We start from the raw sequence: 26,382 nt of genomic DNA, 5'->3' as shown, positions 1-26,382 counted from the left end.
CCCATGGCAAAGCCTTCTGGAGTCAACTCTGTTCTTTGCAATTGTGCCACATTCAGTCTTAAAAAAAAAAAACCAAAAACCCTCACCTTCTATCTTAGAATCAATACTGTGTAGTAGTTCTAAATCAGAAGAGTGGTAAAGGCTAGGCAGTGGGGGTTAAGTGACTTGTCCAGGATCACACAGCTAGGAAGTGTATGGGGTCAAATTTGAACTCAGGACCACCTGTCTCTGAGCCTGGTTCTCAATCCACTGAGCCACCTAGCTGTCTCCATACACATATACACACATTCAGTCTAAATTGCTCTATGGTTGTTTGTTCATGACTGCAGTCATAGTATATGTTGCTTTCTTGACTCTGCTTAGTTAACTCTGTGAATTTATGTAAATCTTTCCCTGTTTCTCTAAATTTATCATGTTCAGCAGTTTTTATAACTCAGTAATCTTGCATTATATTCATGGGCAGCAATTTAGGAGATGCCAACTATTAAAACACCCTTAACTCTCCCTAACGGACTACGTCGGCTTTTTACTTCATGATAGAAATATCCTTTGTGGGCCCCAAAGAGAAGGAAATCCATGACATCCATCAGTATGTCTGGGTCCTGCAGGGCAGCATACTCGTAGCTGTTCCAAATGATGAAACTGTGAAGGCAGGTGAGTGGTAGAATCGGTCCTCTTGTTTCTTTCCTTGGGTCCATCTGGGTAGAGATCTCCAGAGTTTTGAATTACAGAGCTTCTACGAGGAGTAGCTGTTGGGCTCACCTGGGGCTCTGAATATCCCTCCTTTATCAGTAGAACTCAAGAAACTGGAGAGAGAGGGTCATTGTGGGAACAGTTAATGGAGTCAGAAGGAAGAGAAAGAAAAGAAGAGAAGAACAGGGCCTGGGTAGACCCTATAAGTAAGCTCTGATTGCTTGATCTGCACCCTCACACTTGAGAAAAGCATCGAGGATGGAACCTAATTCTAGAGGTGGGAAGCAAATGCTTGGAACAGATGGCCCCCAACAGTACTAAGTACTGGCCCCCACTTTCCACTAGATTAAAATGTAAGTGGGAAATATTTAACAAAATAAATGAAAATACAATAAAACAAATAAAATAAATAAAATATAATAAAACATGGTTAATTAAAAAAAACTTCTCAATAGGTGTTCCACAGGTATCTTCATGAATAGATGAGTGGTCTCCATTTCTAGAAGATAACAGAAGGAATGAGGAGGAAGAAGAGAAAGAAGAGAAGACATTAAATAGTCATGACCCCTAGCAGTAGACTGTGGGATCATTGGATTATACAGACAGAGAGTCCTTTCCCTAGCAATGTTTCCTGGCAGGTCTGTGTGTAAGGATAGTTCTGGAATTTATGGCCAAGGTTTCTTCACTCCTGATAGTGTTCTTCACTCCTGAATGTTTATAGAATTTTCTCATGTTTACAAAGTGCATTCATAAGCTCTTGTGTGATTCTCACACTTTTAAAGTAGGCAGGGTAAATATAGTTACTGGAAGAGTATTTACTATAAAAGAATTTACTCAGTCACAGAATTAGTAAATGATCTAATTAGAATGAGGTGTTGGATCTCCTCAGCCTTAAACCGATGTTTTTCCATTATCAAAAATCACTTGAAGGGGCATCAAAGGCTATTGATTATCTAATTCACCCAATTAACAAATAAGGACACTTTAAAGAGTTTAGGTGACTTGTGAGAGAACCAAAACAACTCCATTTTATATCGATGCTGGCATTTTGTTCATCTGTTGGAACTAAGTCTCATTTTTCCTGAGCTAAGTTTAATTTTCCTGTGACATGTTTTTAAGAGAAGTCATTAATTATTATGCCATTATTTTGTAGGATACAGATAGATGCAATGTGTCACAATCTTTAAACTTCGAAAAGTCCCTAAATCTAAAAATAATCATGCTAAAAGCAGTAACTGTACCTTACTATAAAAACCCTTCGGCGTCCTTGTCCTTACTGAGAGGCCTTGGTCCCGATTTGTCCTACAATTACATGCCTTCCTAATGCATCCTATAGCTCAGATTTTGTTTCCTCAGTAATTACACATTATTTACAACATTTGCCTAGGGTCCCACATTTGGTAGGGGGTAGGTGACCAGATTGGAACTAGATCTCAAGGGTTCTGCTTCCTGATCCATTGTGTCATACTGATGATGTGAAATTGTTTTGTATTCATTTGAAAGAGTACAAGAGTCTGGGTTTGGCTGCTCTGTGAGACCTTCCTGCGATCTGGGGTGGGTAGATTTAATCACTACCATTCCTATTCTGGTATGTAGGTTATAGCCACAGGAACTTCTTGAGTCTGTGATAAGTTGTTATGGATAGTTTGTGATATGATATGGTATGGAACCATAAAGGTGCAGAGGGTTGGATGTTGAAGAAAAGGATGAGTTATAGAAGTCATCTTCCTTGATTCCTGGGAGGGATTCATAGGGGTTGTGGAGAGGAGAGCCATTGATTCAGTTAATGATGACCTAAGATCTCTGACAGTTGGACAAATTAGGACTTGAGGAGATAAGGGAAGGAGGCTACAGGTGACCACAGCATCAGAGTTTTTGGCCAGGGAAATACAGAGACCTGGGCTCTCCCAAGAAGTTTTTGTGCTATGCTTGCAGCATAGCCTTGCCCATCATTATCCTTTCCTGCTGGAAATGGGTTCTTGGTCCAGATTCTATGGTTTTACTGTGGCCAGTGATGCTATCTTCCTTCTGATTCCTAGTCACTCTAGAGGAAGCACCATGCAGAGATGACAATCTTGAGAATGACAAAGGAATTCCTATTTACATTGGAATAAAGGGCAGAGATCTCTGTCTGGCCTGTGAAATGAATGGAAAAGAAGCCTTGTTGCAGCTGTTGGTGAGTAGCCTGGAGGCATAGACTCCCAATTGGAAGGGACCTCAGAGTTTGTCAATACCAACTCATACCACAACAAGAATTGTCTCAATGAAGTTCTGAAGTCATAACTAATTTTCTTTTCTTTTTTTAAACCCTTACTTTCCATCTTAGAAGTGATACTGTATATTAATCCCAAGGCAGAAGAATGGTAAGGGCTAGACAATGGGGGTTAAGTGATTTGTCCAGGGTCACACAGCTAGGAAGTATCTGAGGCCAGATTTGAACCTGGGGTCCCCCATCTCTAAGTCTGACTCTCAATCCACTGAGCCAGATAGCTGCCCCCTCTAATTAGATTTTCATCAAGAAGATATCTAGTAATGTGGCACCAAAGGACAAGCAATTAATTTACTCTTTTGCATAGTTGTAATTTTTTTTTAAAGAATTTTTCTTGACATCAAGCTTCTTCATTTTTAGCCTTTTAGACTTACTTCATCAGCTTCTACCCCTCACTCCTCATTCTGTCCCCTGGAACCACTCAGAATAAGTGTGTATAGGATAAACTTCTAGACACCTGGAAATTATTATATCATTCCCTCTTCCTCCTTTCGTCCTCATAGTTCTTCTCTCCTCCAGGCTAAATATCCTCAATGCCATCAACTAATCTTTGGGTACATAGTTCTCCATTTTTCTCACTACTTAAGCTGTCCTATTCCAAAGGTGAAACAACTTGTCTTTGTATTTCTGAGAGAGAGAGAGAGAGAGAGAGAGAGAGAGAGAGAGAGAGAGAGAGAGAGAGAGAGAAAGAAATAGAGTTGGAGAGGGTCTCTGTGCCTAATTCACTTGAAGAGCCTCTGAGAATGTAAAGGGAAGCAGAGGAAGGAAGCTGTTGTCCCCTGAGAGCAGGAAACCACCCTAGCCAGCCCTGGAAGGAGAGTGGCCCCTTTTGTGGTGAGAAGCTATTCTCAAGTTAGGATGGGTTGAGACATGCCTAATGTACATGCTTACAATCCAAGTGGAGAATTCCACACTTAGCTCCAATAATTTAATCTAATTAAATCCAACCCATTAAAATCATCATCTGAAACTTTTTTTTTTAATTTAAGAGGCAATCTAAATGGTGCAATGAGTAGCATATTGAACTTGGATTCAGGAACACTTGAGTTTGAATTCTACCTCACACATATGACCCTGAGCAAGTGACTTATCGGCTGCCTGCCTCAGTTTCCTCATTTGTACAATAGAGATAATAATAGCACATAACTCTCTGGGTTGTTGTGAGGATCAAATGAGATAAAATATTAAAAGCACTTTGCAAACCTTAAAGCATTACATAACAGACATTCTTCCTGGAATCATACTTATTATTTGCTATATTTATATAATGCTTTACAAAGTGCTATAATGTCCTCTAGCAGTATTTCAAGCTTGATGAAATCCATCTTACTAATAAGGAAATTCTAGCTCATAGAGATTAAGTAATTAGATTAAGGTCGTCCAGCCAGCAAGCTTTAGAGCTGGGATTTGAACCTCTGTCCTTTGATCCCTCATTCAGCACACTTTCCCCTCTGGCCCAGCTCATACCATATTGATTCAAAAATCAAAAATGATTTTCCATATTTCAGTTAATTTTCCCATGGATCTTAGGAATAGATATAAATAAGGTTTTCTTCCTTTCATGGCATTAGGGGACAAATTATTTTGCTCTAAGAAAAATAAAGGGAGAGTTTGCTGAAGAGCATGTATCTAAGCTCATGTTTTTGTAGGAGCTATTCTTTTTCTTTAGTATTATTTCTAGGTCTATTGATAGGAGAGTGACATGTATATGTATTAGTAGTTTCTGATGTTGGATTTCAGAGAAGAAAATGGATTTGTAGGGTTAGCTAGGACAACTAGGCGATACCATAGATAAAGAGCCAGGAAGACTCATCTTCCTGAGTTTAAATCTGGCCTCAGGCACTTACTGATTGGGTGACCCTGGGCAAGTCACTTAACTCTGCCTCAGTTTCTTCATCTGTAAAATGAGCTAGAGAAGGAAATGGCCAACTACGCCATTATCTTTGCCAAGAAAACCCCAAATGGGGTCACAAAGAGGCAGTCAGACATGACTGAAAAATGACAATAATAACAAGGGTTAGCTATAAGATTGACTCTGTGTGAATAAACTGAGTCAATTCAACATTAATTAAAAACCTACCATAGACAAGATACTATTTAGCCCTAGAGATGCAAAAAACAGAACCAAAAGAACATTCCATGGTTTTTAGTTTATATTTTACTGGGGAAGGGAAAGGCTACATGCAAATGGGTAAGAGCATGCATGACATTTCAGGGAGGAGGAGGAGGCAATCACTTAATAGCTAAATGGTTTCAGAAGGGCTTCCTCTAGGAGAAGAAATAAGTGGAGTCCAGAAAGACAAGGATTCTAAGAGACAGAGATGAGGAGAAAGTCTATTCCAGGCACTAGAAACAGACCCGTGCAGAAATGGAGATAGGCGATAGAATGTCAGGTTTGGGGAAGAGCAAAAAAGATCAGTTTGACACAAATTTTTATAGAACAAAGAGGAACAATAAGCCTGAAAATATGGGAGGGAGACAGATGGTGAGAGGATTTAAATGCCAATCTGAAGAGTGAATATTTTATCCTAGAGGAAATGGAAAGGGATTGAAGCTTGAACTGGGGAATGATGTGGTCAGAACTGTTTTAGGAAGATTATTTTAACAGCTATATAAATAATGGATTAAAGAAAGGAAGCATGGAAATCTAGGAATATAACTAGGAGGATGTTGCAATGATCTGGGTGAGATATGGTGAGAATTACTCCGAAACCATTGAGTCTGACTCCTAAGACAAAAATCTCTTCTCCAAATTTCAGACCAAAAGGTAATGAAAATGGAGAGGATAATAACTTGTTAATATAACTCTATATGAGTTGATTACTGATATCAGAAAATTATTTATTGATCCTGTTGGTTTTAGTCAAAGTCAAACTTTTTTTAAAAAAGCAATTAGACTGGTTTGTTGATACTTTTTGTCTTTTCATCACAATTATTTGCCCTTCTAACTTCCATCCTGTGACAAAGTCATAAGAAATTATGCAAGAATGTCTGGTGCACCTAAAAGTCTATGAAGATTCTTCATCATCATGGACTCTTGCCTTTTTGCCAAGAGGGAGGAGGCATGTTTCATTACAAATTATCCTTGGCCTTTACAGATGTTTCTGTTACTCAGAGTTCAATTTCTTTTTAGGGTCATTTTCAGTTACATTGTGGTAGTGTTGAGTATATTGTTGTTCTCTTAGTTACACTTTGTTTTGACCCGTATCAGTTCATACAAATCTTCTTTCCTTTCTCTTAGTTTACCATGCTCACCATTTTCTTATTGAAAAATAATGCCCAATTACTTTAATAGAAAATAATTTATCCAACCATTCACCAATTGATGGCATTATTTCCATTTCTTTGCTACCACAAAGAATGTTCTGTGAAGAGTTTTGGTATGTGCTAGACCCTTGTTTCTGTTGCTGATTTCTTTGGGAAATATAAGGTATCACTATATTTCTCTTTCTTTTTTTTATGCCTTAGAATCAATATTACACGTTGGTTCCAAGGCAGAAGAGGGCAGTAAGGGCTAAGCAATGGGGATTAAGTGACTTGCTCAGGGTCACAGCAAAGGGATGGTTGCATTATAAAATTTTAGTCATTCTTCTTTTGTAATTCCAAATAAAAACCAAAAAATTGTCAGGCTATTCACAGCTCTATGAAAAGTCCATCATGGCACCTGACTTCCCACAAGCTGTTCTATCACTGACTGTTCTTATCTTCTCTCATCTTTGCCAATTTGCATGATGTGAAGCAACCTTGATCACTTTCTACTTTTTAAAAAACCCTTATCTTCTGATCTAGTAACAACTCTATTAGACAGAAGGGCAAGGGCTACCAAGTAGGGTAGAGTGACTTGTGCAGGGTTCCACAGCTAGAAAATGTCTGAGGCCGGATTTGAATCTAGATCATCCTGATTCTGGGCCTGGTGCTGTATTCCCTGAGCTACTGAGCAGGAGCCCGTATCATTATCTAAATTTGAGTTTCTCTTATTCTATTAGTGATTTAGAAAATGTTCTTATATGGTCATTTATAGTTTGCAAATAATTTGAAAATTTGGTTATGTCCTTCAATTTCTCTTTCAAGGAGAAAGAGAGGGAGAGAGAGAGAGAGAGAGAGAGAGAAAGAGGGAGAGAGAGAGAGAGAGAGAGAGAGAGAGAAGCATTGAATCAGTTTTTTAATTGTTCTCCCTGACTATAAGCATTAGCAGATGGGTTGGGCTGTTAGCTCTGACCTATGTATAGAACAGACTCAACTTGTCTCATCCATAACAAAAGAACATTAAAAAATCCATTACAAAATCTTTGTAGCAGAAAAACCATTATTAGTCACAATAATGTTTTTCAATGCCATTGAAAGAGTGGTTTCCTCATCTGTAAAATGAAGGAATTGAACTACAGTGTCTCCAAGGTTCTTTCCAGTTTTAAAACTTATGAAGTCTATAGGAATAGGGACTAGCCCAGTGAGTTCATGGCAGATAAGAAGAGTCCCTTTACCAATCCCACTTAGAATTAGTGTTCCCAGTAACTCCAAGAAGTTATGTGTCTTGCCCAGGGTTACACAGTCAGTATGAATCGGAGGCAGAACTTGAACTCAGGTGTTTCTGACTCTGAGGTTGATTATTTATTATTTCATGCTATTCCTCATAAAATCTATGGTGCATAAAAATGGCATCATGACTTTCAAAGACAGTTGAGTTGTCCTTGGGCCAACCAACCTAGACTGAGCGAGAGAGTGATATGGTCATAATTGTGGTTTAGAAAGATTATTTTAATGGATAATGGATTAGCTGAGAGTTCAACTAGGAGCCTATTGCAATAATCCAGGGAAGATTTAATAAGAAAGGCCCCCCAAAATAATGGGTTGGACTTCTGAAATATAATTGATAGTCCTTCCTTTGGGTTTAGGAAAAAAAACAGACAGAGAATTGTTGGAGCCAACGTGAATCAGTTTCCAAGAACCCATTGTAAAATTTTCAGAGCGAATGGTTATATCTCAGAAATTGGCAAAAATTACACATGAGGATTTCATTTTTTGTTGTTGATTATTTAGACTAATGGTGCCAGACTCAAATAGAAATCTGGTCCTTAATTCTTACCTAAGGATCCCTGGAGGCTGCATTTTGAATAAATTGCAAACTGCAACATTATCTCTGTTTTCTTTGATAAGGAAATACCCATGGATTCATTGATTGGTCCTTTAGCCCATCAAAACTATCAGTCGGCAGAGATTTGGGAGGCAAAACCTAGATTAATTATATGCTTCTGCATAGGTCCAGAGTTTTTAATTAATTGAGCAATGAATAGAGATTTCTTAAAGTTCATAGAATCTTTAATTACATCAGAGAAATGAAAGCATATGGGAAAAAAGTACAATTCTGGATTATAGCTTCCTGAAGGAGAAAAATTTATAATGGTCAAAAGGAGAAAGATTTCTATTTAAAAACACGCTTGTGAGTTTTACATTTCAAAGATAAGTGCGAAGAAAAATCACACCAGATCTAGTTTACCAATAATCACTAAGAAGAGAGGATGTCTGGGGTTTAAAGCCACCAGGTAGGTATCATAAATTCTTCCTTATCTAGGTTGAAATAATTGGAAGGCATAGCTAATTTAGTCCATTATGAGAAAAGTCTCACCGTCAGTGTCTTTCCTCACAATTAAATGCTGGACTCAAATAACAATGAAGAAAAAGAAATTAAAAACTCTTATGACAGGTTTTTGTTTATTTTGTTCAATATTTGCCAACTGCATTTTAATCTGTGTGGTTCTAACACTTCTAGTCTAGGCCAAAGAGAAAATGTGAAAACTATTCTTAGCTGGGGATCATATAAAAATGGGCTGCTTGACCTTCAGGCTGATCCCTGTTCTAGACTTAAGAAAGTGCAGGAGAAAATGCTGATAATGAAAATTAAATTTTAAATTGTGTTGAAGGCATTTATTTATCTGATTAGTTGATGGTTAAAGATTTACTAACACACAACGTGCACCAGTGGTCAGTGCCACTGAAAAGAATCGGGACCAGTACAAGGAGAGACTATTCCCAGAGTTGAGCAGCCAGAATGATAGAGGGGATCTAATGAAAAGGAAACAGCTGCTAACAGGATTTCATGAGTCAGTAGGGCCAAGAGTTCAAGGAGATCATAGAAATCACCAAGTCCAACTCTTCCATTTTAACCCTGAGGCAATGGGGTTGCGCATCGAAGGGAAGTTACTTTCTGCAGGTTACAGTGAGTGGATTACAGGTTCAAACCAGTCTTCTGACTCATATTTGATATGCCTAAATATCTGATAGAATATATGTTGTGGTTGTTCAGTTATTTTCAGTTGTGTCCAACTCTTCATGACCCCATTTGGGGTTTTTTTCTTGGTTGTTCCAAGATGGGAGCTTTGTTTGACCTCATCCCTTCTTTCCATCTGCTTTCTTCATACATGGTCAGTAGCTCCCTCCTCAGGACCTGCAACCAGGGGTTGTGTCTGAAGTTTTCTAAGGCAGGGACAGCCTCATTCTTGTATTTATGTCTTCAGAGCAGAGCATGATGCCTGGAATGTAGGATGCCCTATTTAAATGTGTGTGGATAGATTTGTTTTTTCCATCATCCAGATTGATTCCTCTAATGGACTTTTCCTTCCTGTTCCTCAGAATAAGAAGATATGGGACCTGTATGAATCAAAGGAAGCACAGTTGCCTTTTGTTTTTTATAGAAACTACGTTGGCAGCACCCATACCCTTGAGTCAGCAGCCTGTCCTGGCTGGTTCATCTGTACATCGAGGGAGCAGAACCGGCCTGTTAAAATGACCCAGAACTTGGGAAAACACAATATAGCCTTTTATTTAAACTCAAAATCCTGAGCCCAGACTGAGCTGGGCAACCTCAGTGCATCCTCAATGATTCATAATTTCTAAAACATTTTCACATTTTGGGGAGGTCCAGACCTATGATTTCCTTGGGGAATGTAGGGAACCTATAATGTGAAAATTCTCTCCACTGCTGCTTATCCTTTCTGTCTAATACCATTCTGCATCCCCAGTATCCATGGCTGACATCAAACCTGAATCCATCTCTTCTCCAATAAGATGGTGTCTAACCATTCCTTGTCAGTCCATTCCAAACTTATATTTTCTAATCTCTACTTGGCCTTCAATGAAGCAAACCAGTCTCTACATTTCTATCTCTTTTACCACAGTGATTATTGCAAACCTTCTCTTGTCTCTTCAAGTTTCCAGAAGAATCTTTTCAGCTAAGTGCTCATACTTGGCTGAAAAAGTTAGGACCATTCACCAAGACTTCCTTCTTCTCTCCTTCTTATATCCCAACCCTTCAACATCATTACTGATGGTCTCTTCCTTCACTCCAGTCTCTGAAGAAGAGGTGGCCCTTCTTGAAAATGCCACCCTACCTACATGGACTTTTGATCCTTTATTCTTCCCCAACCAATTTCCCCAATTAGTATACCTTCTGTCTTTTCTAGTCTTAAATCTCTTCTTCTCTACTGGGTCTTTCTCTGCTGCCTATAGATACACCTGGAGCTACTCTATTCTTTAAAATAAACAAAAACAAAATGTCACTACATCCTGTTATTCCTCAATAACTGATTTCCCAATTTACTCCTTCCCTTTTTAGCTAAATTCCTTGATGAAGTAATCAATACTTGGCCCTCTTCTCCTACTCTCTTCTAAACCTTTGCATTCAGGCTTCTTGTTCTCTTCTTGCAACCCCCCCCCCTAAAAATGCTCTCTCTAAAGTTACAAATTGGTAATCTAATGGCCTTTTCTCAGCATTGATCATTCATGATCTCTCTGTAGCATCTGAGACTGTTCACCACCTTCTTCTGAATTTTCTCTCCTCTCTCTCTCTCTCTCTCTCTCTCTCTCTCTCTCTCTCTCTCTCTCTGATGCTTCTCTGTCTTGGATCTCTTTCTACTTCTTTGACTTTTTCCCTCAGTTTTCTTTTTCTTAATCTGTGTCATGACCACCAGCCAGTGGATGGCTCACAAGGTTCTTTCTTGAATCTTCCTTTTTCTATATTTCTCACTCACCTGGCAATCTTGAGGACAAGGACTCTTACTTTGGAATCCTTAACCTTTAATTCGTTACCTGACACACAGAAATACATAATAAGTTCTCATGGACTGATTGGCCATGGCGTAGGCTTGACCATGTAGACTTTTCTTGCACCATCTTCCACACTCCTATGTCTGTGCTTTCTAATACAGCATCTTATTACAGTTAAAATTAATTTTAAGAAAAACATTCTCCTGCTCTTTAGGGAAAATATATTTTTTTCTCAAAGGTTTTTTTTTTTAATTTCATGTAATGATTACCAAAGGGCATTGGTATGAGGGTTTCACAGCTCTTTACTAAGGATTATTTGTACATAAGAAAAAACACAAAAGATGTCAACTTGTGAATAAAATTATACAGCCAAAATCTTGCTTTCCATTTTTAAAAAGTATTTACATTAATCTATTTTAGACTGATTACTATCTCGGGGAGGGAGATAGGAGAAGAGGAAGAAAATTTTGAACTCAAAAAAATAGGAATGTTAAAAATTACATGTTTTTGCAGAAGAAAAACATATGATTGATCACATGGTTTGATGGGGATATGATTGGGGATGTTGACTTTAAATGATCACTCCATTGCAAATATGATTAATATGGACAATAGTACATGTAAAACCCAGTGGAATTGCTTGTTGGCTCTGGGAGGGGGGAATGAGGAGGAGAGGGAAAGAACATGAATCATGTAACCATGAAAAAAATATTCCTAATTAATTAATTAATTAATTTTTTAAAAATGACATGTTTTTACATGAAATTGAGGAAAAAATAAAATGTTATTTTAAAAAAAGTATTTATATATAAAGTCACTTTTCAATGTACTATAGTCTTTTAACCCCTATTTTCTATCTTAAAATCAATAAAATGCATTGCTTCAAAGACAAAAAAGCAGTAAGGGCTAGGCAGTGGGAGTTAAGAGACTTGCCCAGGGTCACAGAGCTAGGAAGTGTCCCCATCTCTAGACCTGGCTCTCAATCCACTGAGCCACGTAGCTGCCTTCAGTGTACTGTAGTTTTAAAAATTCTCTTAAAGAAGCCTTACCCCTCCCCCTGGAACTTCTTCTGCAACCCTTGCTGCCAAGAGGTCCAGAAAGTCTTATTTCTCCCAAAGATATCAGAGAACTCCTGGTAGGGCTTTCCCTCCACTCTTATTCAGGTGTCAGAGGAACAGGGTGGGGTGAGAAGAATGGGGAGAAAGGCAGTGATCCCTGAAATAGAGGGGATGAAAAGTCTTTGGAACCTCGATAGCAAAAATAGTTCCCTCTACAAAAAGGGCTTGTGACTGAGGAGAAACAGAGTGATCATGAGGCATTGAAGTGGGGTCGTAGATATTCCCAAGTTGCTAAGGGAAGCTATACTATTTATAAATATATACAATATATCATATTTCTATAACATATAATCTATTTATGTATTTAAAAGTTTGTAGATCTGGTTTATAAGGTGGGCACTCCAGAGACCATTCTCATTTTCTTGAGCAAGCAAAATGGAAAGAAATCTTTGTCCCTAGAGCTGAAGCACCATTTTTTTTATCCCCAGATTAAACTGTTATCAATAATTATTTAATCTCCACTGTGGTTCTATCTCCCAAAACTAAGTTGAAAATTCATCTTCAACTATTTCCTAGGGTTAAAAGGGTTCATCCACCAATTCTTGCTCTGACTTTGGGGTTTCAGGTAAATTTAGATTTAACCTTCCTTCTGGTGGCTTAATCTGCATTTTGTCTCAGTCTATTTTAGTCTCATCTTAGCACAGGCCTAGAGAGATTTCACTTTAATGTTAGTTAGGCTTATGAGTGCTTAAAGAAGTAGCCCTTTAGCAGAACCAGGAGAACCTTATATACAGAGACAGATACACTGTGGCACAATCAAATGTAATGGACTTCTCTACTAGCAGCAATGCAATGATCCAGGACAATTCTGAGGGACTTATGAGGAAGATGCTATCCACATCCAGAGGAAGAACCGTGGGAGCAGAAACACAGAAGAAAAACAACTGCTTGATCACATGGGATGGGGATATGAATGGTGATGTACACTCTAAACAATGACCTAGTGCAATTATCAATGATATGGAAATAGCTCTTGATCAATGACACATGTAAAACCCAGTTGCTCATTGGCTATGGGAGGAATATGGGAGGAGGGGAGGGAAAGAATATGAATCATGTAACCATGGAAAACTATTCTAAATTAATTAATTAAATAATGAATTTTCAAATTAAAAAAAGAATTAAATTAAAAAAAGAAGTAGGCCTTTATTTGTTGTCATATAGCTATTTTTCAGTTGTGGCTGATTCAGTGTCTAGTTTACTTTGAATAAGTTTCATAAGATTTATCAGTAGAAGAGTTTGTAGAAGTCATCTTGTCTCACCCCTTCATTTTATAGGAGATGAAACAGAGGCCAAAAGAAAGTAAGCACTATGACCAGGATTGGAGAAGCCAACTGGTGAAGCATATCTCTGAGTTTAAATGTGGCCTCACTGTTGACCCTGGATATGTCTCTTAGTTTCCGTTTCCTCATCTATAAAATGAGGATAATAACCTCCATAATTATATTATATACAAATATAATAATGATAATAAACCATCTCCAAAGGTTGCTGTAAGAATCAAATGCAATATAAGTTGTAAAGTATTTAGCACAATGTTTGGCATTTAGTAAATGCAATATAAATGTGAGTAGCTGTCGTTGTAATAATGATGGTATTATTGTGAGTCCTCTAACACCAAATGCAGTTTGTTTCCATCGTATCCTGTTGCCTCTCTGCACATTATTATTAAGCTTTCATTCTGTAATACCTGAGTCTTCTGAAATGGCTGTTGCCTTTCCCTGCTTTCTTTTTCTTTCTTTCTTTCTTTTTTTTAAAACCCTTACCTTCCATCTTGAAGTCAATACTGTGACCGAGACTGGATTGTCTTCCTGATGAGTATTTTAAAGTGAGGTAAACCAAGTCATTGTCCAGAAAACCTGTTTTTCCCTGGGGAAAGTAGAAATCAGAAATGAGCTTTCCTTTGTAGATCAGTCAGCTCAGAACCAAAACAACACAGTCAGGATCCATGAGAAAGTGACTCCCTTACTCATGAGCAGCCAGGATAACATATACAATGGAAAGTCCCGCTAGGAACCAAAATAGCTTCTAAACGATAAGGTTTGCTTGCTTCATCAAGGTTATGTCTCATTATTGAACATCGTTTGCTTTGTGTCTTGCACCCTATAAAAACTGCATCGTAATTTCAGCCTGGTGTAGCTTTCACTAGGAGACTGTTCTGGCCAGTAAATCCAATTATAAATAAATATTGGTTCCATTAATCTGAACTTCTGGATGTTCAGACCTGCTTTATGAAGTGCACCACTTCATATTCCTGATTCCAAGTCCGTTGCTCTATCTATTGCTAGCTGCCCCAGGCAACGAGGTTCCTAGGTTATCTCAAAAGAAATCTATTTAACCCACAATGTGACTGAAATACTGAACATTTGTGATTCCTTGAGTTTACTTTTTTTATCTAATATAAACATCAGTAAAATTATTTTGGCTCACAATGATACAAAGAGAGGAAGACAGATGATTGAGCATAGGGATTGAGCTATGAAGGAGAAGAAAGAGAGAATATTTTTCAGGTGAATGTAAGCTCCTTGAGGGCCAGGAGTGTTTTATTTTTCATTTGTCCTTATGTCTCCAGGACCAAGTTTCTATTTTTTGCTTCTATTTTTATTTCCAACACTTAACACAGTGCCTTGCACACAGTACACAGTTGATAAGTGCTTGTTGCCTTAACCAGACCTGTGATTTCACTGATAAATAGAACTGCTAGGAAGGAATTTCCACCTTTCAGTGCAGGTTGGCACCGTCTCTGTAATTCATAGTCTTAAGAGGTATTTGTGACATCACGAGTTTAAATGACTTTCTCAGAATCATGCAGCCATTGTGGGTCAGTACATGAGACAGGACTGGCAGCCACATCATCCTAACTCTGAAGCCCACTTCTATACCATGCACTGTACGTAGTAGGTACATATGGGGTGCATGGGCTATTTCTGAAGGACAAGAATCTCTGGTGTGAGGGTTGCCAAGCGTTTTTCAGGGTTGATCATCTACTTGGGTGTTCACCTTTCACTCAACTCTCACTTATGTCTCCAAGAAACTGTAGCATGCACAGTAGCCATATCCAAGTAAAACCATCTCAGTAGACAAGCTAAATTAGGTTGAGAGGTAACTCTCAGGCCTCAAGCCCATTAGTGACAGAGGGGCATGTCTACCCTAAGCACGTGGAGACTTTCCCTGTAGAATAGGAAGATGAGAACAATTTATTCCAGTGGCCATGAAAGTGGCTGAAGCAGACACTGTGGAATGCTTAGAGTTTTATTAGACATCAAAGATGCCAAAGCCATCCACTGCATCCTGGGCCATTTCCAGTCATCCTGACTTTCATTTTTCGATTGGATTTCAATGACTCTGGAAGAGAGAATGAGACCAATGGCTTGGTGCAACTTTGCCTTACCTAAATCTAATTCACATGTAGATCAAATCACCACCCTGTATTGTCAATGATCCTCTTCAAAAATGAAAGATGAATAACATAATAGGTGCTTACTAAATACTCTCTGGGTTGGATTGCCTTCAGGTAAGAATTGAAATTTCTTTGAAGAATTAAAAACAAATACTATTTGGAAGATATTGCAAAGGCAAATGGTGAATGTACATAGGATACAACATATGACCAATGAGGAACTCCAAGGAAGAAAGGAATAAAAACTGCCATCTGGGAAATGTGTTCTAGGAAGAGATGATGGACTGATTACATATTGAGAACAAGAGATGACAGCTGGGTAGCCAGAGTGCTCCACACTGGTCTCCTCAAAATGTCAGGAGAGAGCAGGGAAAGCCTTCGGCATATTTGATTGACCCCTTGTGGTGAACTTATGGAAGGACATGGCTAAGAAACCCATGGCATGGGTGGATATGAACAGATTGTGATCTGAATCATGTCAGGACTATCCAGTCTGAAAAAATTATCTATCCATTTGAGTATTTGAGAAAACTTAGAAGAAAGAGAAGACAAAAGAAAGTTCATGCAGAGATGTTGATGATGATGATGATGATGATGATGATGATGATGATGAGTGTGTGTGTATGGGTGCCCATGTGAGTATGGGAAAATTAAATAAATCATGAAATATGGAGGAAAAGAGATCCAGCCTCTGTGAGGGAAAGAAAAAAATGATACATAAGAAAGAATTGATGCCAATTTAATTCAAAATTCAAAACAGACCACTAGAAGTACCTACTCTGTGTGGAGTAAGGCGCTGGCCTTAGGAAAGATTCAAAGTAAGTCATATTCCTTGCTATTCTGGTCTATGGAGTATGACCAGTTGGCTCAGTCTTCCTGGAAACAGTCAATGTGCTTCTTGGAACTAGCAGGAGTGGTAGGGATTTGACAGGTATTATAACTTCAAGGTAATCAGTAAATAGTTGGTGACCTGCTTTGGTATGTGCTAACATTCACAAGGCAGGTGCTTGTGATTTGAGGATTGACTGTATTGCTAAAAAATCACTATAGAATATCATAGGTACATGTAACACACAATGGGTATCATAGGGGAAAATATAATCTAACAGGTAGGCATGAACAACTCATAGCCATGCCCAGTGACATGGCTCCAGCTCATGAGACAATCTGGATGTCATCAGACTAGCCTCTATCCCCATAAAGAAGGGGGAATTCCCATCAGGGCGGGTCCCTTCTAGAGGAATTTTAAATGAAATCCTTTGTCATTGAACCTCTATATACACACACAGGTGAGGTTGGCATCCTAGAAAAAGTTTCAGTCCACACCTAGCCTGATGCAGGGCTGGGTCCCCACAGTTCCTTTTGAATTTGATGGTGGCAAAAGTACTCACCTTTCTTCCTTCCCCAGAAGCAATTGTGGATTAAGGGGTAAGCCTACACCAAGGAGGAGAGCAGGTGTTACACACACAAATTATAAGGATGGGATTTGTGCAAGGGGAATGGGACAAAAGGAGCCAGAGACAGTTGCTGACAGTTGGTGACAATTGAGACGCCTTGCACAAATACCATCCTTACAAAATGTAACTGTCTTACATTCAGCATTTCAAGATTTCTGTGATATAGCAATGAAAAGAAAGGGGTGTGTTGGATGAAAACTTAAATGGGTTGCAAAATCCAGAGGAGAGATCATTTTTGAAAAGGATGGGTGGGACCAGAAAATATTTGTGGCAAGCAGGCATGGAACAAAAACATAGAGAATGGAAATAAAGGAGAATAAAGAAGAAATAAATAAGGCAAGCAGTTCCCAAAGCAGTCATCAGAAGATCAGATCAAGGGCACAAGGGACTAGCCTTGGTAAAGAGAAGGCCATCTCATCCTGGTAGTTAGAAACAAAGGGGAAGAGGATTAGTGTAGATGTTTAGGGGTTTCCAGGTGAACAAGGAGAGATAGGGGAGTTCATAATAGAGGGCTCACAGAGTCCTTTTTAGGACAGGAAATATAAGCATACAAAGCCATGGCTGAGGCACACATGGCCTAAGCCCTATACACACCCATGGTGGGTCACTTGTTATTCAATTGTTCCAGTCATGTCCCACTCTTCATGACCCTATTTGGGGTTTTCTTGGCAAAGATACTGGAGTGGTTTGCCATTCCTTTTTCTAGTTCATTTTACAGATGGGGAAACTAAGGCAAACACAGGTTTTTTTTTGTTTTTGTTTTTGTTTTTTAATGTCCCAGGGTCACATGGCTAGTGAATGTCTTAGGCCAAATATGAACTCAAATCTTCCTGATTCCAGACCCAGTGTTCTATCCACTGAGTCACTTAGTTGCCTCAAAAAATAAATAATACAAACATACTCCCAGTCCACTCTATTGCTATGAAGGGTGAGGAATAAATAAATTACTTAGTTGTTTTTTTCAGTCATGTTCAACTCTTTGTGACCCCAGTGGGGTTTTCTTGGCAAAGATGCCATTTTCTTTTCCAACTCATTTGACAGAGGAGTAAACTGAGGCAAGCAGGGTAAAGTGACTTGCCAGGGTCATATGGCTAGGATGTGTGTGAGGCTGCATTTGAAGTTAGAAAGATGAGTCTTCCTGACTCTAGGCCCAGCTTTATGCCACCTACCTGTCCTTTTGTTATTATACTACCTGTGTGACTTTTGGTAAATAGTGGCTCTAGAGTGAACAGACAGTGAGTTGCCACAGTTAGCATGATTACCATATTTGTGTGGGCCTCCTTTTCCCTGTCTATAAAATGAGGGCTTTTGGACTTGATGATGGCCTCCAAAATCCTTTCCATTTCTTAAAATGTAAGATTTCAGTGCTAAGTGTTTGATCTCATGAACACCTGAAAGCTGGTTCCTTTTAGAAAATTCATCTGTTGTCACTGCGTATTTCCTTATAGCTCACTTAGGGTTTGCCCTGGGATGTCCAGACTGACACACCCTGATTCTGTTGTTAAAACAGCTCTCTGCCCAAGAAACTACACCCCCTGGAAGAGCTAATTCATGGTGATCAGCCTATGAAGATGTCTCTATGGAAGCACTGAGGCTCCCACTTTGCTTGTCTGTTTAAAAGGCAGAGAAACACAGAAGAGATTTTACAACCTCCTGCAGCCACAGCTAGGACCCAGGGACACAGGTACTCTTTTCTCCTCTTCTTAGGTCTACACTATAGGGGAAGCTCCTACCAAGCTTTACCTCAGGCTTCTGTGATGACTGTGGGTTCTTATGGGAGTTGGTTGTAGTTGTTCAATTATTTCAGTCATGTCCAACTCTCTGTGGTCCCATTTGAGGTTTTCTTGGCAAGATACTAGAAGGGTTTGTCATTTCCTTCTCCAGCTCATTTTACAGTTGAGGAAACTAAGGCAAACAAAGTTACATGACGGCTAGTAAATGCCTGAAGTCACATTTGAACTCAGGTCTTCCTGACTCCAGCCCTAGCACTCTATCTACTATACCACCTACCTACCCCATGGAAGTTGGTACAGAACCAGAATCCAAAGCTCCAAGGCTACTCTTTGCTGTTGGGATCTTCTAGGATCCCAGGAGTTGTTTGACTCCTTCCCTATTCACAAGGGATGAAAGCAGGTCAGTCTGAGACACCTAGGGGACTTTTTATGGTTTAAATGATGCTCTTTAGAGCCTTTGGGATTAGAGTATATAAAGTACGAGCTATACTTATATCAGTGACAACTCGATAGTTCAAAGGAGAGTGTCGGACATAGAGATAGGAAGAACTGAGTTCAAATCTAGCCTCACACATTTACTACCTTTGTGGCCCTGGAAAGTCACTTAACCTCTGTTTGCCTCAGTTTTCTTATTTGCAAAAAGAGAATAATAATAATAATAGCACCCACTTCTCTGCTTTGCTATGAGGAACAAATGAGATCATATTTGCAAATCATTTTGCAAACTTTAGAATATTATATCAATGCTATTGTGATGCATTTTAATATTACTTACCTGTTCATATACTCTGTCTCTCCAGTAGAATGTAAACTCCTTAAGGGCCAGTCTGCTTTTTTGTTTTATTTTGTTTTGTTTTTTTGTCTTACATTCCTAGTGCCTAGAGTATATTATGCATATTAAATGAATGAATAAATATGCTCCATAGACATGACTTCCATCTTGTTTCTACAGGCATTGAGAAGATCTGATCATGCCCCAAGATAAGAATAGGCCCTCCTTCAGTAAGCATCTTGGTCCAAAAATCACCACCTGGTATCTGAAAATTATAAGAGTTCCAGTTCAATACAAGGACAATTTTCTTATTTTCCTTTGATCCTAAGGTGTCTATCAACTAATTCTGGACAATGAATGGGAAGCCAGGGTAGGACCATATGGTTCAGCATGAGAAATTCAGTTAATCCACAGAGAGAAGGCACTTTACAATAGTAATAATTGTGTATTGTGGTTCACACATGATTTACATAGATCATTTCATTTGACCTTCATGATGGGATTTAGGGGGTGTTCTATTATTACCCCTATTTTGCTGATGAGGAAACTGAGGCTGAGAGAGCTTAAGTAAGACCAGGTTCACACAGCCAAGAAGTGTCTGAGGCAGGATTTGAACTCAGGTCTTGACTCCAGGTTCACCTCTTTATCCACCATTCCCAAAGAGCATTTAAGAAACAACATGGGCATTTAGGCTGGAGGGGGGGGGGGGAAAGCCTGCTGCCTCAGAGCTATATTGCCTATAGCCCATGGAGTTATAGGTAGAGATGACTTCATGGTCAGAGGTGGAAGAATCCCCAAAGAACTCACTAATGGACTTTGTTTCATGAAGACAGAAGAAAGACACTGGAAGGGCAAGATTGTAAGTTGACCCCAAAGACCAGAGCATGGTCTCCAGAGGAAGGGTAAAAAGTAAGCAGGAGGTTGAAACCCAAAAGGAAGTAATGTTTTGGGGGCACATTAAGGAACAGCTCCTTCCTCCTCCCCCTCCTCCTCCTCCTCCTCTTCCTCCTTCTCCTTGTCCTTTTCCTTCTCCTCCTCCTTCTTATTCTTCTCCTTCTCCTTCTCTTCCTCCTCCTCCTCCTCTTCTTCTTCCTCCTTCTCCTCCTCCTTCTTCTGTCTGAGGCCAGATTTGAACCCAGGACTTTCTCTAGGCCTGACTCTCAATCCACTGTGTTACCCAGCTTCCCCCAGCTTCTTCTTGACAAAGAATTTTTTTAGTGGGGCAGATGTGAAGTGGAGAAGTCCCTTTCCTCAGACATAGCCCAGGGATCATAGCAAGTCGTCCCAGGTATATTTGAACTTTTGACTTATGGGAAGTCAGTCCTTGTCTAGAACTTAGAGTCTTGCACCCAGAATTAAAGGGATGAGAAGACTGAGGGGTAGCTACCTGGTCAGGTATCCATCTGGTGATGGTAGAAACCTTGGAGTCAAGAAGATCAGTGTTCAGATTCATTCTCAGATGGCTATTGGTCGCCTGTCTCTAAACAAGTCACTTAACTTCCCTCACTTTTCTTATCTGTAAAATGAACATAATAATTGCACCTACTTTGCAGGGCTAGCATGAGGATGAAACAGGATAAGTAATGGCAATAAACATTTATTAAGTACCTACTAGATGCCAGGTACTGTGTGCTATCATCCTAAATATCATGGTCATCATCATCATCAATTTCCCAAAGAAAGGGAGCTAGAATTGATTTAACAGAAAGATCAAAGACATTAAGTCTAGATAGCACTAATTAATGCTGAGGGCATTGATTCAACTATTCACAATCTGTGTCCCTATTATCTTCTTCATCTGTTATTTATTGTATCCTTCCCCTTGTCCCTAGTGCTCAATGGAATAGTTCCGTACAATCTTTAAATCCCACTAGAGCTTGGTCATTGCTAGTGGGGAATAGTGGAAAGGTCATAAAGAAATCCGTCTATCTTCTCCCACCAGGGAGGAGAACACAAAGAACACAAAGTAGTGGTGATGAGAGTACAGAGGATGCCTGGGGTGGATAGTGGACTGACTGACATGAAGAACAGTGGGTAGGATGTGTGACAAGCTGGAGTGCTGGAGAAGTCAGAAGGCATCTTCTCTCTTTTTTCTTGACCTAGATTGGGGATGAGCAGTTTCATATTGAACAATCATTTTACAAATTTGGATTTTTTTAAATCCTCCATTTAGAAACCTGGAAATGTTCAGCCTTCTCCTCCCACCTTTTGCAGGGCATGATTGTCTCTTAGTGCTTGATTGATTTGGCTCCATCACCACTAGCTCCATCTTAAGTAGATTGAATGACGTTTCGCTTAGCTAGTCTGTCATGGAGATGTCATATCATTAAAATAGTCTCCCAAATGATTTTTCTAAGACATTCGAGACTTTGGATTTCATAGAGTCAACCAGATGCTTAATTTCTTGAACTCTTTTCTTTTCTCCCTTTCATTCTTTGTTTCCGTCCTGCCTTGTTATGAGGTTACCCTACCCCAACCCCAGTTTTAGTCCTTAGATTAATTACATTTGTATTTTTTCTCCAGGTTTGACATCAAGCAATTCCAATGGCTTCAGTATTCTGGATTCCAACCAGCAGGTGTTGTCTCTACAGGATAAGACTCTCATAGCAACCCCGTACACTGACCATGTGATTCCTGGTGAGCCTCTGATGGTCTCTCTGAGTGAAGCCACTCCTATAGTAACTGCATCCTTCTGTCCTCACTTGTATTTTTCAGCACAGAACAGGAGTCTGGAAAGAAGGTCCCAGGGTGATCAGGATTAGCGGCTGGGGTAACTTTTTTAAACCCTTACTTTCTGTCATGGTAACAACTCTAAGACAGAAAGGCAAGGGGCAAATAGGTTAAATGATTTGTCCAGGGCCACATGGCTAGGAAGCATCTGAGGTCAGATTTGAAGCCAGGTTCTCCCAACTCCAGGTCTGGCACTCCATCCACTGAGTCACCTAGTTAGTTGCCCTGTGGAGGCAATTTCTTAAAATAAGACAATGAAGTTCACTGCATTGATTCACTCTTCCTTTCACTTGAACATTTAGAGGTCATTTTAGGGTTGATTTAGATTGAAAATTGAAAATTGATGTCTCAGGGAATTGGGAGACCTGAGAAGAGGGAGAGAAAAAGGGAATGGCCAGTCAGTGGAGCAGTCAGAACATACACAGTATTTACAGATTAAGTTCACTATCTAATATGTAAAAGGTTTGTAAGACCCCCAAACAATTACAATAGTAAAATCAAAGATTGTTGATCACAATTCACTATAACAGATATCATGAAAAAGTTTAAAATATTGTGATAATTACCAAAATATGATACAGAGAAATAATGTGAAAGCATGATTTTGGGAAAATGGTGCTGACAGACTGGCTCTACTCAGGATTGTCACAGGCCCAATAAAATGAAGTATGCCTATAGATGAAGGTATTCTTCAAGGGGAAACCATTAACAGCTGAGTGGGAATGGAAGTAGGGAAGGGTCTCTTGTAGACATTCAGATTTTGGATAGACCTTGAAGGAAGTCAGGGAAGCCAGGAGATTTAGAGAAGTGAGAACATTTCAGTTATGGGGAAATAGTCTTCATCAATGATTCTTAATCTGGGATCTGAGAACTTGGTCTTTTGTTTTCTTTCTTTCTTTCTTTCTTTCTTTCTTTCTTTCTTTCTTTCTTTCTTTCTTTCTTTCTTTCTTTCTTTCTTTCTTTCTTTCTTTCTTTCTTTCTTTCTTTCTTTCTTTCTTTCTTTCTTTCTTTCTTTCTTTCTTTCTTTCTTTCTTTCTTTCTTTCTTTCTTTCTTTCTTTCTTCAAAAATATTTTTATACTTTTGTTTCAATATAATTGGTTTTCTTTATAATCCTGTGTATTATGTTTTGTGTATTTAAAAACATGATTCTGAGAAGGTATCCATAGGCTTCACCGGACTGCCCAAGGGATTCAGAACACAATAGAAAACAGAAGACATGGCCTAGATTTGTGACAAGAAAATGAAAACAAGAGAAAGGTTTGGGAGAAAGGAAGTGAATTCAGTTTTGGACATATTGATTTACACGACATCCAGTTCAAGATGTCCATTTTCAATTTAAAAGCTGGCTAACACATCAATGCTTATGATTTTGGTTACCTTAATGATTTTGGAAGCAGCATGGGAAACATACCTCTTGTGACTCATCTTCCTGAATCTCACCTGATTGTTCACTGAGAGGAAGGAAGAAACCCAGTAGTTCCCTTTGGGTTATCAAGAAGGTGCTTTGGAGAACTCTTTTTCTCTCTGTCCCTAATGCTTTTACAAAAGCAGCATCCACACCAGTCTGCTCTCCCCCTTGATATTGGACTCATGTCTATGAACCCATTCCATTCTGACAAATATCATGACTTAGACCGTTTTCCCTCTCTGTGTCCTGACAGTTACTTTGGAAATACTGCCATGTAGAGACCCAGAATACCCCGTGAGAGATGAAAGAATAGCTGTTTACTTGGGAATTAGTGGCAAAGACCTCTGTTTGTTATGTGAAGAAAGTAGAGGGCAGCCTATCCTGAAGCTAGAGGTGAGTGACTAAGAAAAACATTCACTTTTATCCAGTAGAGAGAATCTGGGACCTTTTTTTTTGTTGTCATTCAGGCATTTCAGTTGTGTCTGACTCTTTGGGACCCCTTTTTGGGGTTTTCTTGGTAGAGATGCTGGAATAATTTGCCATTTCCTTCTTCAGCTCATTTTACAGATGAGGAAATTGAGGCAAATAAAGATTAAATGACTTGCTCAAAGTCACACATAGTCTGAGGCTGAATTTGAACTTAAATCTTCCTGACTCCAGGCCTATTACTTTATCCACCATGCCACCTAGCTGTGGAGACAACTTCTACAAATGCCTAATGGAGGAATGGAGAGAATCAACTCTCCACTTCAGAGCATGAGCAAGTATTCTGTAACTGTTTCCTATCTGTTCACTATAGGGAGAAGAAAACATTTTGGACTTTCTGCAAACTGAGTCTAGGATCAGAGACTATATATTTGCCATATGATAGCCAGGTTGAGGATAACCTCACAGTGTTTTTTCCCCCTCTTTTCTCAAACAGCTTGAAGTAGGGGGAAAGGGTGACACATAATTTGACCAATAAATACCTTTTACATACATCCTTAGTTCTGGGTCAGTGGTCAACCAAAAGGTAGGAAACTGTTCCATGTACTCTGAAGTAGAAAGCTGGATGCCTCTATTGTATTTCATCAGAAACACTCAGAAGCTGGCTCACCCAACCTACTTGCTCCCAGGACTGGGTTGCTGCCAGCTCCTCATTGTATTAGCAACTGAAAAATAAGGGAAACAGGAGCCAAGTTTAAGCATGGTAGACAGTCATCTCTTCCTTTGCTTCAATTCTCTTCATTCATGATGAGGAATGACCTACCTGTCCCTGAATCATGGGTCTGTTGGGTTCCCACCTGCTCCTTTCCACCAACTTATCTCTTCTAATGGGTTTTTTCTTTCTGCTCTTCAGGATAAGAAGATAATGGACCTGTACTCTTCCCAGAAGGCACAGAAGCCTTTTGTCTTTTACCAAAATCAGATTGGCAATACATCAACTTTAGAATCAGCAGCATATCCTGGGTGGTTCATCTGTACCTCAACTGAGATAGACCAACCTGTCACAATTACACAGCATATAGGGCCAAATCACAATATTGCTTTTTATTTATCACCCTGAGCTGAACTTGGAAGGGGTAACCTTAGTGGTGGCAAAAGAACCTGGTCTCCTTGAAGAGTAAGGACTCTCAATTTTTTTTAATGCCATAGACCCTGTGGGCATTCTGGCTAAGTCTATGAGTATGTATTCTTTGCAAAATTGTGTTTTTAGTTCATAAAATGCATGATTTAAAATCATAAAACAAAATACACAAAACCACAAAGGAAGCCAATTAAATTGAAATAGTTATCAAAATATTTAAGTACCTGTTTATTTGAAGGAACAAAAGGTCTAAAATCTCAAAAGTATTCATGAAAAAAAAAGCTTAGAAGGAACAGTCTGTGTCAATACCAAATCTCAAACTGTACCACAAAGCAATAATCATTAAAAGTTTGGGACTGGTTAATAATCAACCAATAAATGTTTACCAAGCACCTATTATATACCAGACACCAAGCTAGACAAAGGGGATACAAAAAGGGGCAAAAGAATGTCCCTGACTTCAAGAAGCTTACAATTTAAAGGGTTGATCAATAGTTGATCAATGAAGCAGATTAGATATGCCACATAGAGTAGCAAACAAATCCAGTAGCATAGTGTTTAATAAAGAGAAAAAAATCCCTTGTAATACACATGCAGAATCAAGCAAAACAAATTCCTATAGTGGATATATCCAAAATAAACCTCTCTGTCTATATCCTGAGTTGGTTGCCTCTCTGTCAGGAGGTGGGTAACAGATTTTTTCATGGTTCCTCTGGAGTTACAGTCAGTTGTTGCCTTGATCAGAGTTCTTAAGTCTTTCAGAGTTGTTTGACTTTACAATTAAATGAAACATCTTAAGGGTATATAAAGCTGGAATGGGTAGAGAAATGGATCTTTTATTTTAAATATGAATTTAGGACATTTCAGAAACCTGGAAGAGGGGACTAATGAAGGAACTGCAAGAAGCATCTAATATTTAAATGTTACCCTTGGTTTCTGTTTATTTATTTGTTGATTTTTAGTTATTTTTCAGTCATATCCAACTCTTGGTTACCCCTCTGTGTTCTTTTTTTTTTTTTGGCAAAGATACTACAGTGATTTGCTATTTCCTTCTCTAGCTCATTTTACATTTGGGGAAACAGAGGCAAATAGGATAGGCAAATAGTGAATGTCTAAGGCTAGATTTGAACTCAAGTCTTCCTGACACCAGGTCCAGCACTTTACCTATTGTATCATTTAACCGATATAGGAAAA

At 39.0% G+C, this 26,382-nt stretch overlaps 1 protein-coding gene across 1 annotated transcript; it reads left to right on the top strand.

Moving 5' to 3' along the window:
• The first annotated feature begins 533 nt into the window (after positions 1-533).
• Positions 534-25,167, top strand: LOC123233195 (interleukin-36 alpha-like). The gene is made up of 4 exons (XM_044659345.1): positions 534-654; positions 22,006-22,119; positions 23,875-24,014; positions 24,961-25,167. The coding sequence occupies exons 1-4, from the start codon at positions 534-536 to the stop codon at positions 25,165-25,167; spliced, it is 582 nt and encodes a 193-aa protein (XP_044515280.1).
• Positions 25,168-26,382: the final 1,215 nt, after the last annotated feature.

This window comes from Gracilinanus agilis, chromosome 2 (genome assembly GCF_016433145.1).
Source record: "Gracilinanus agilis isolate LMUSP501 chromosome 2, AgileGrace, whole genome shotgun sequence".
Lineage (NCBI taxonomy): Eukaryota > Metazoa > Chordata > Mammalia > Didelphimorphia > Didelphidae > Gracilinanus > Gracilinanus agilis.
The sequence above is the reverse complement of the archived record's forward strand: the minus strand, read 5'-3'. Positions and strand labels throughout refer to the sequence as shown.

What these genes read in the sequence shown, in the direction of transcription:
- LOC123233195 (XM_044659345.1), top strand. Translation starts at nt 534, where the DNA reads ATGATAGAAATATCCTTTGTGGGCCCCAAAGAGAAGGAAATCCATGAC. An exon ending in TGATGAAACTGTGAAGGCAG is followed by an intron (nt 655 to 22,005) that starts GTGAGTGGTAGA and finishes TTTTTTCTCCAG; the next exon opens with GTTTGACATCAAGCAATTCC. An exon ending in CACTGACCATGTGATTCCTG is followed by an intron (nt 22,120 to 23,874) that starts GTGAGCCTCTGA and finishes GTGTCCTGACAG; the next exon opens with TTACTTTGGAAATACTGCCA.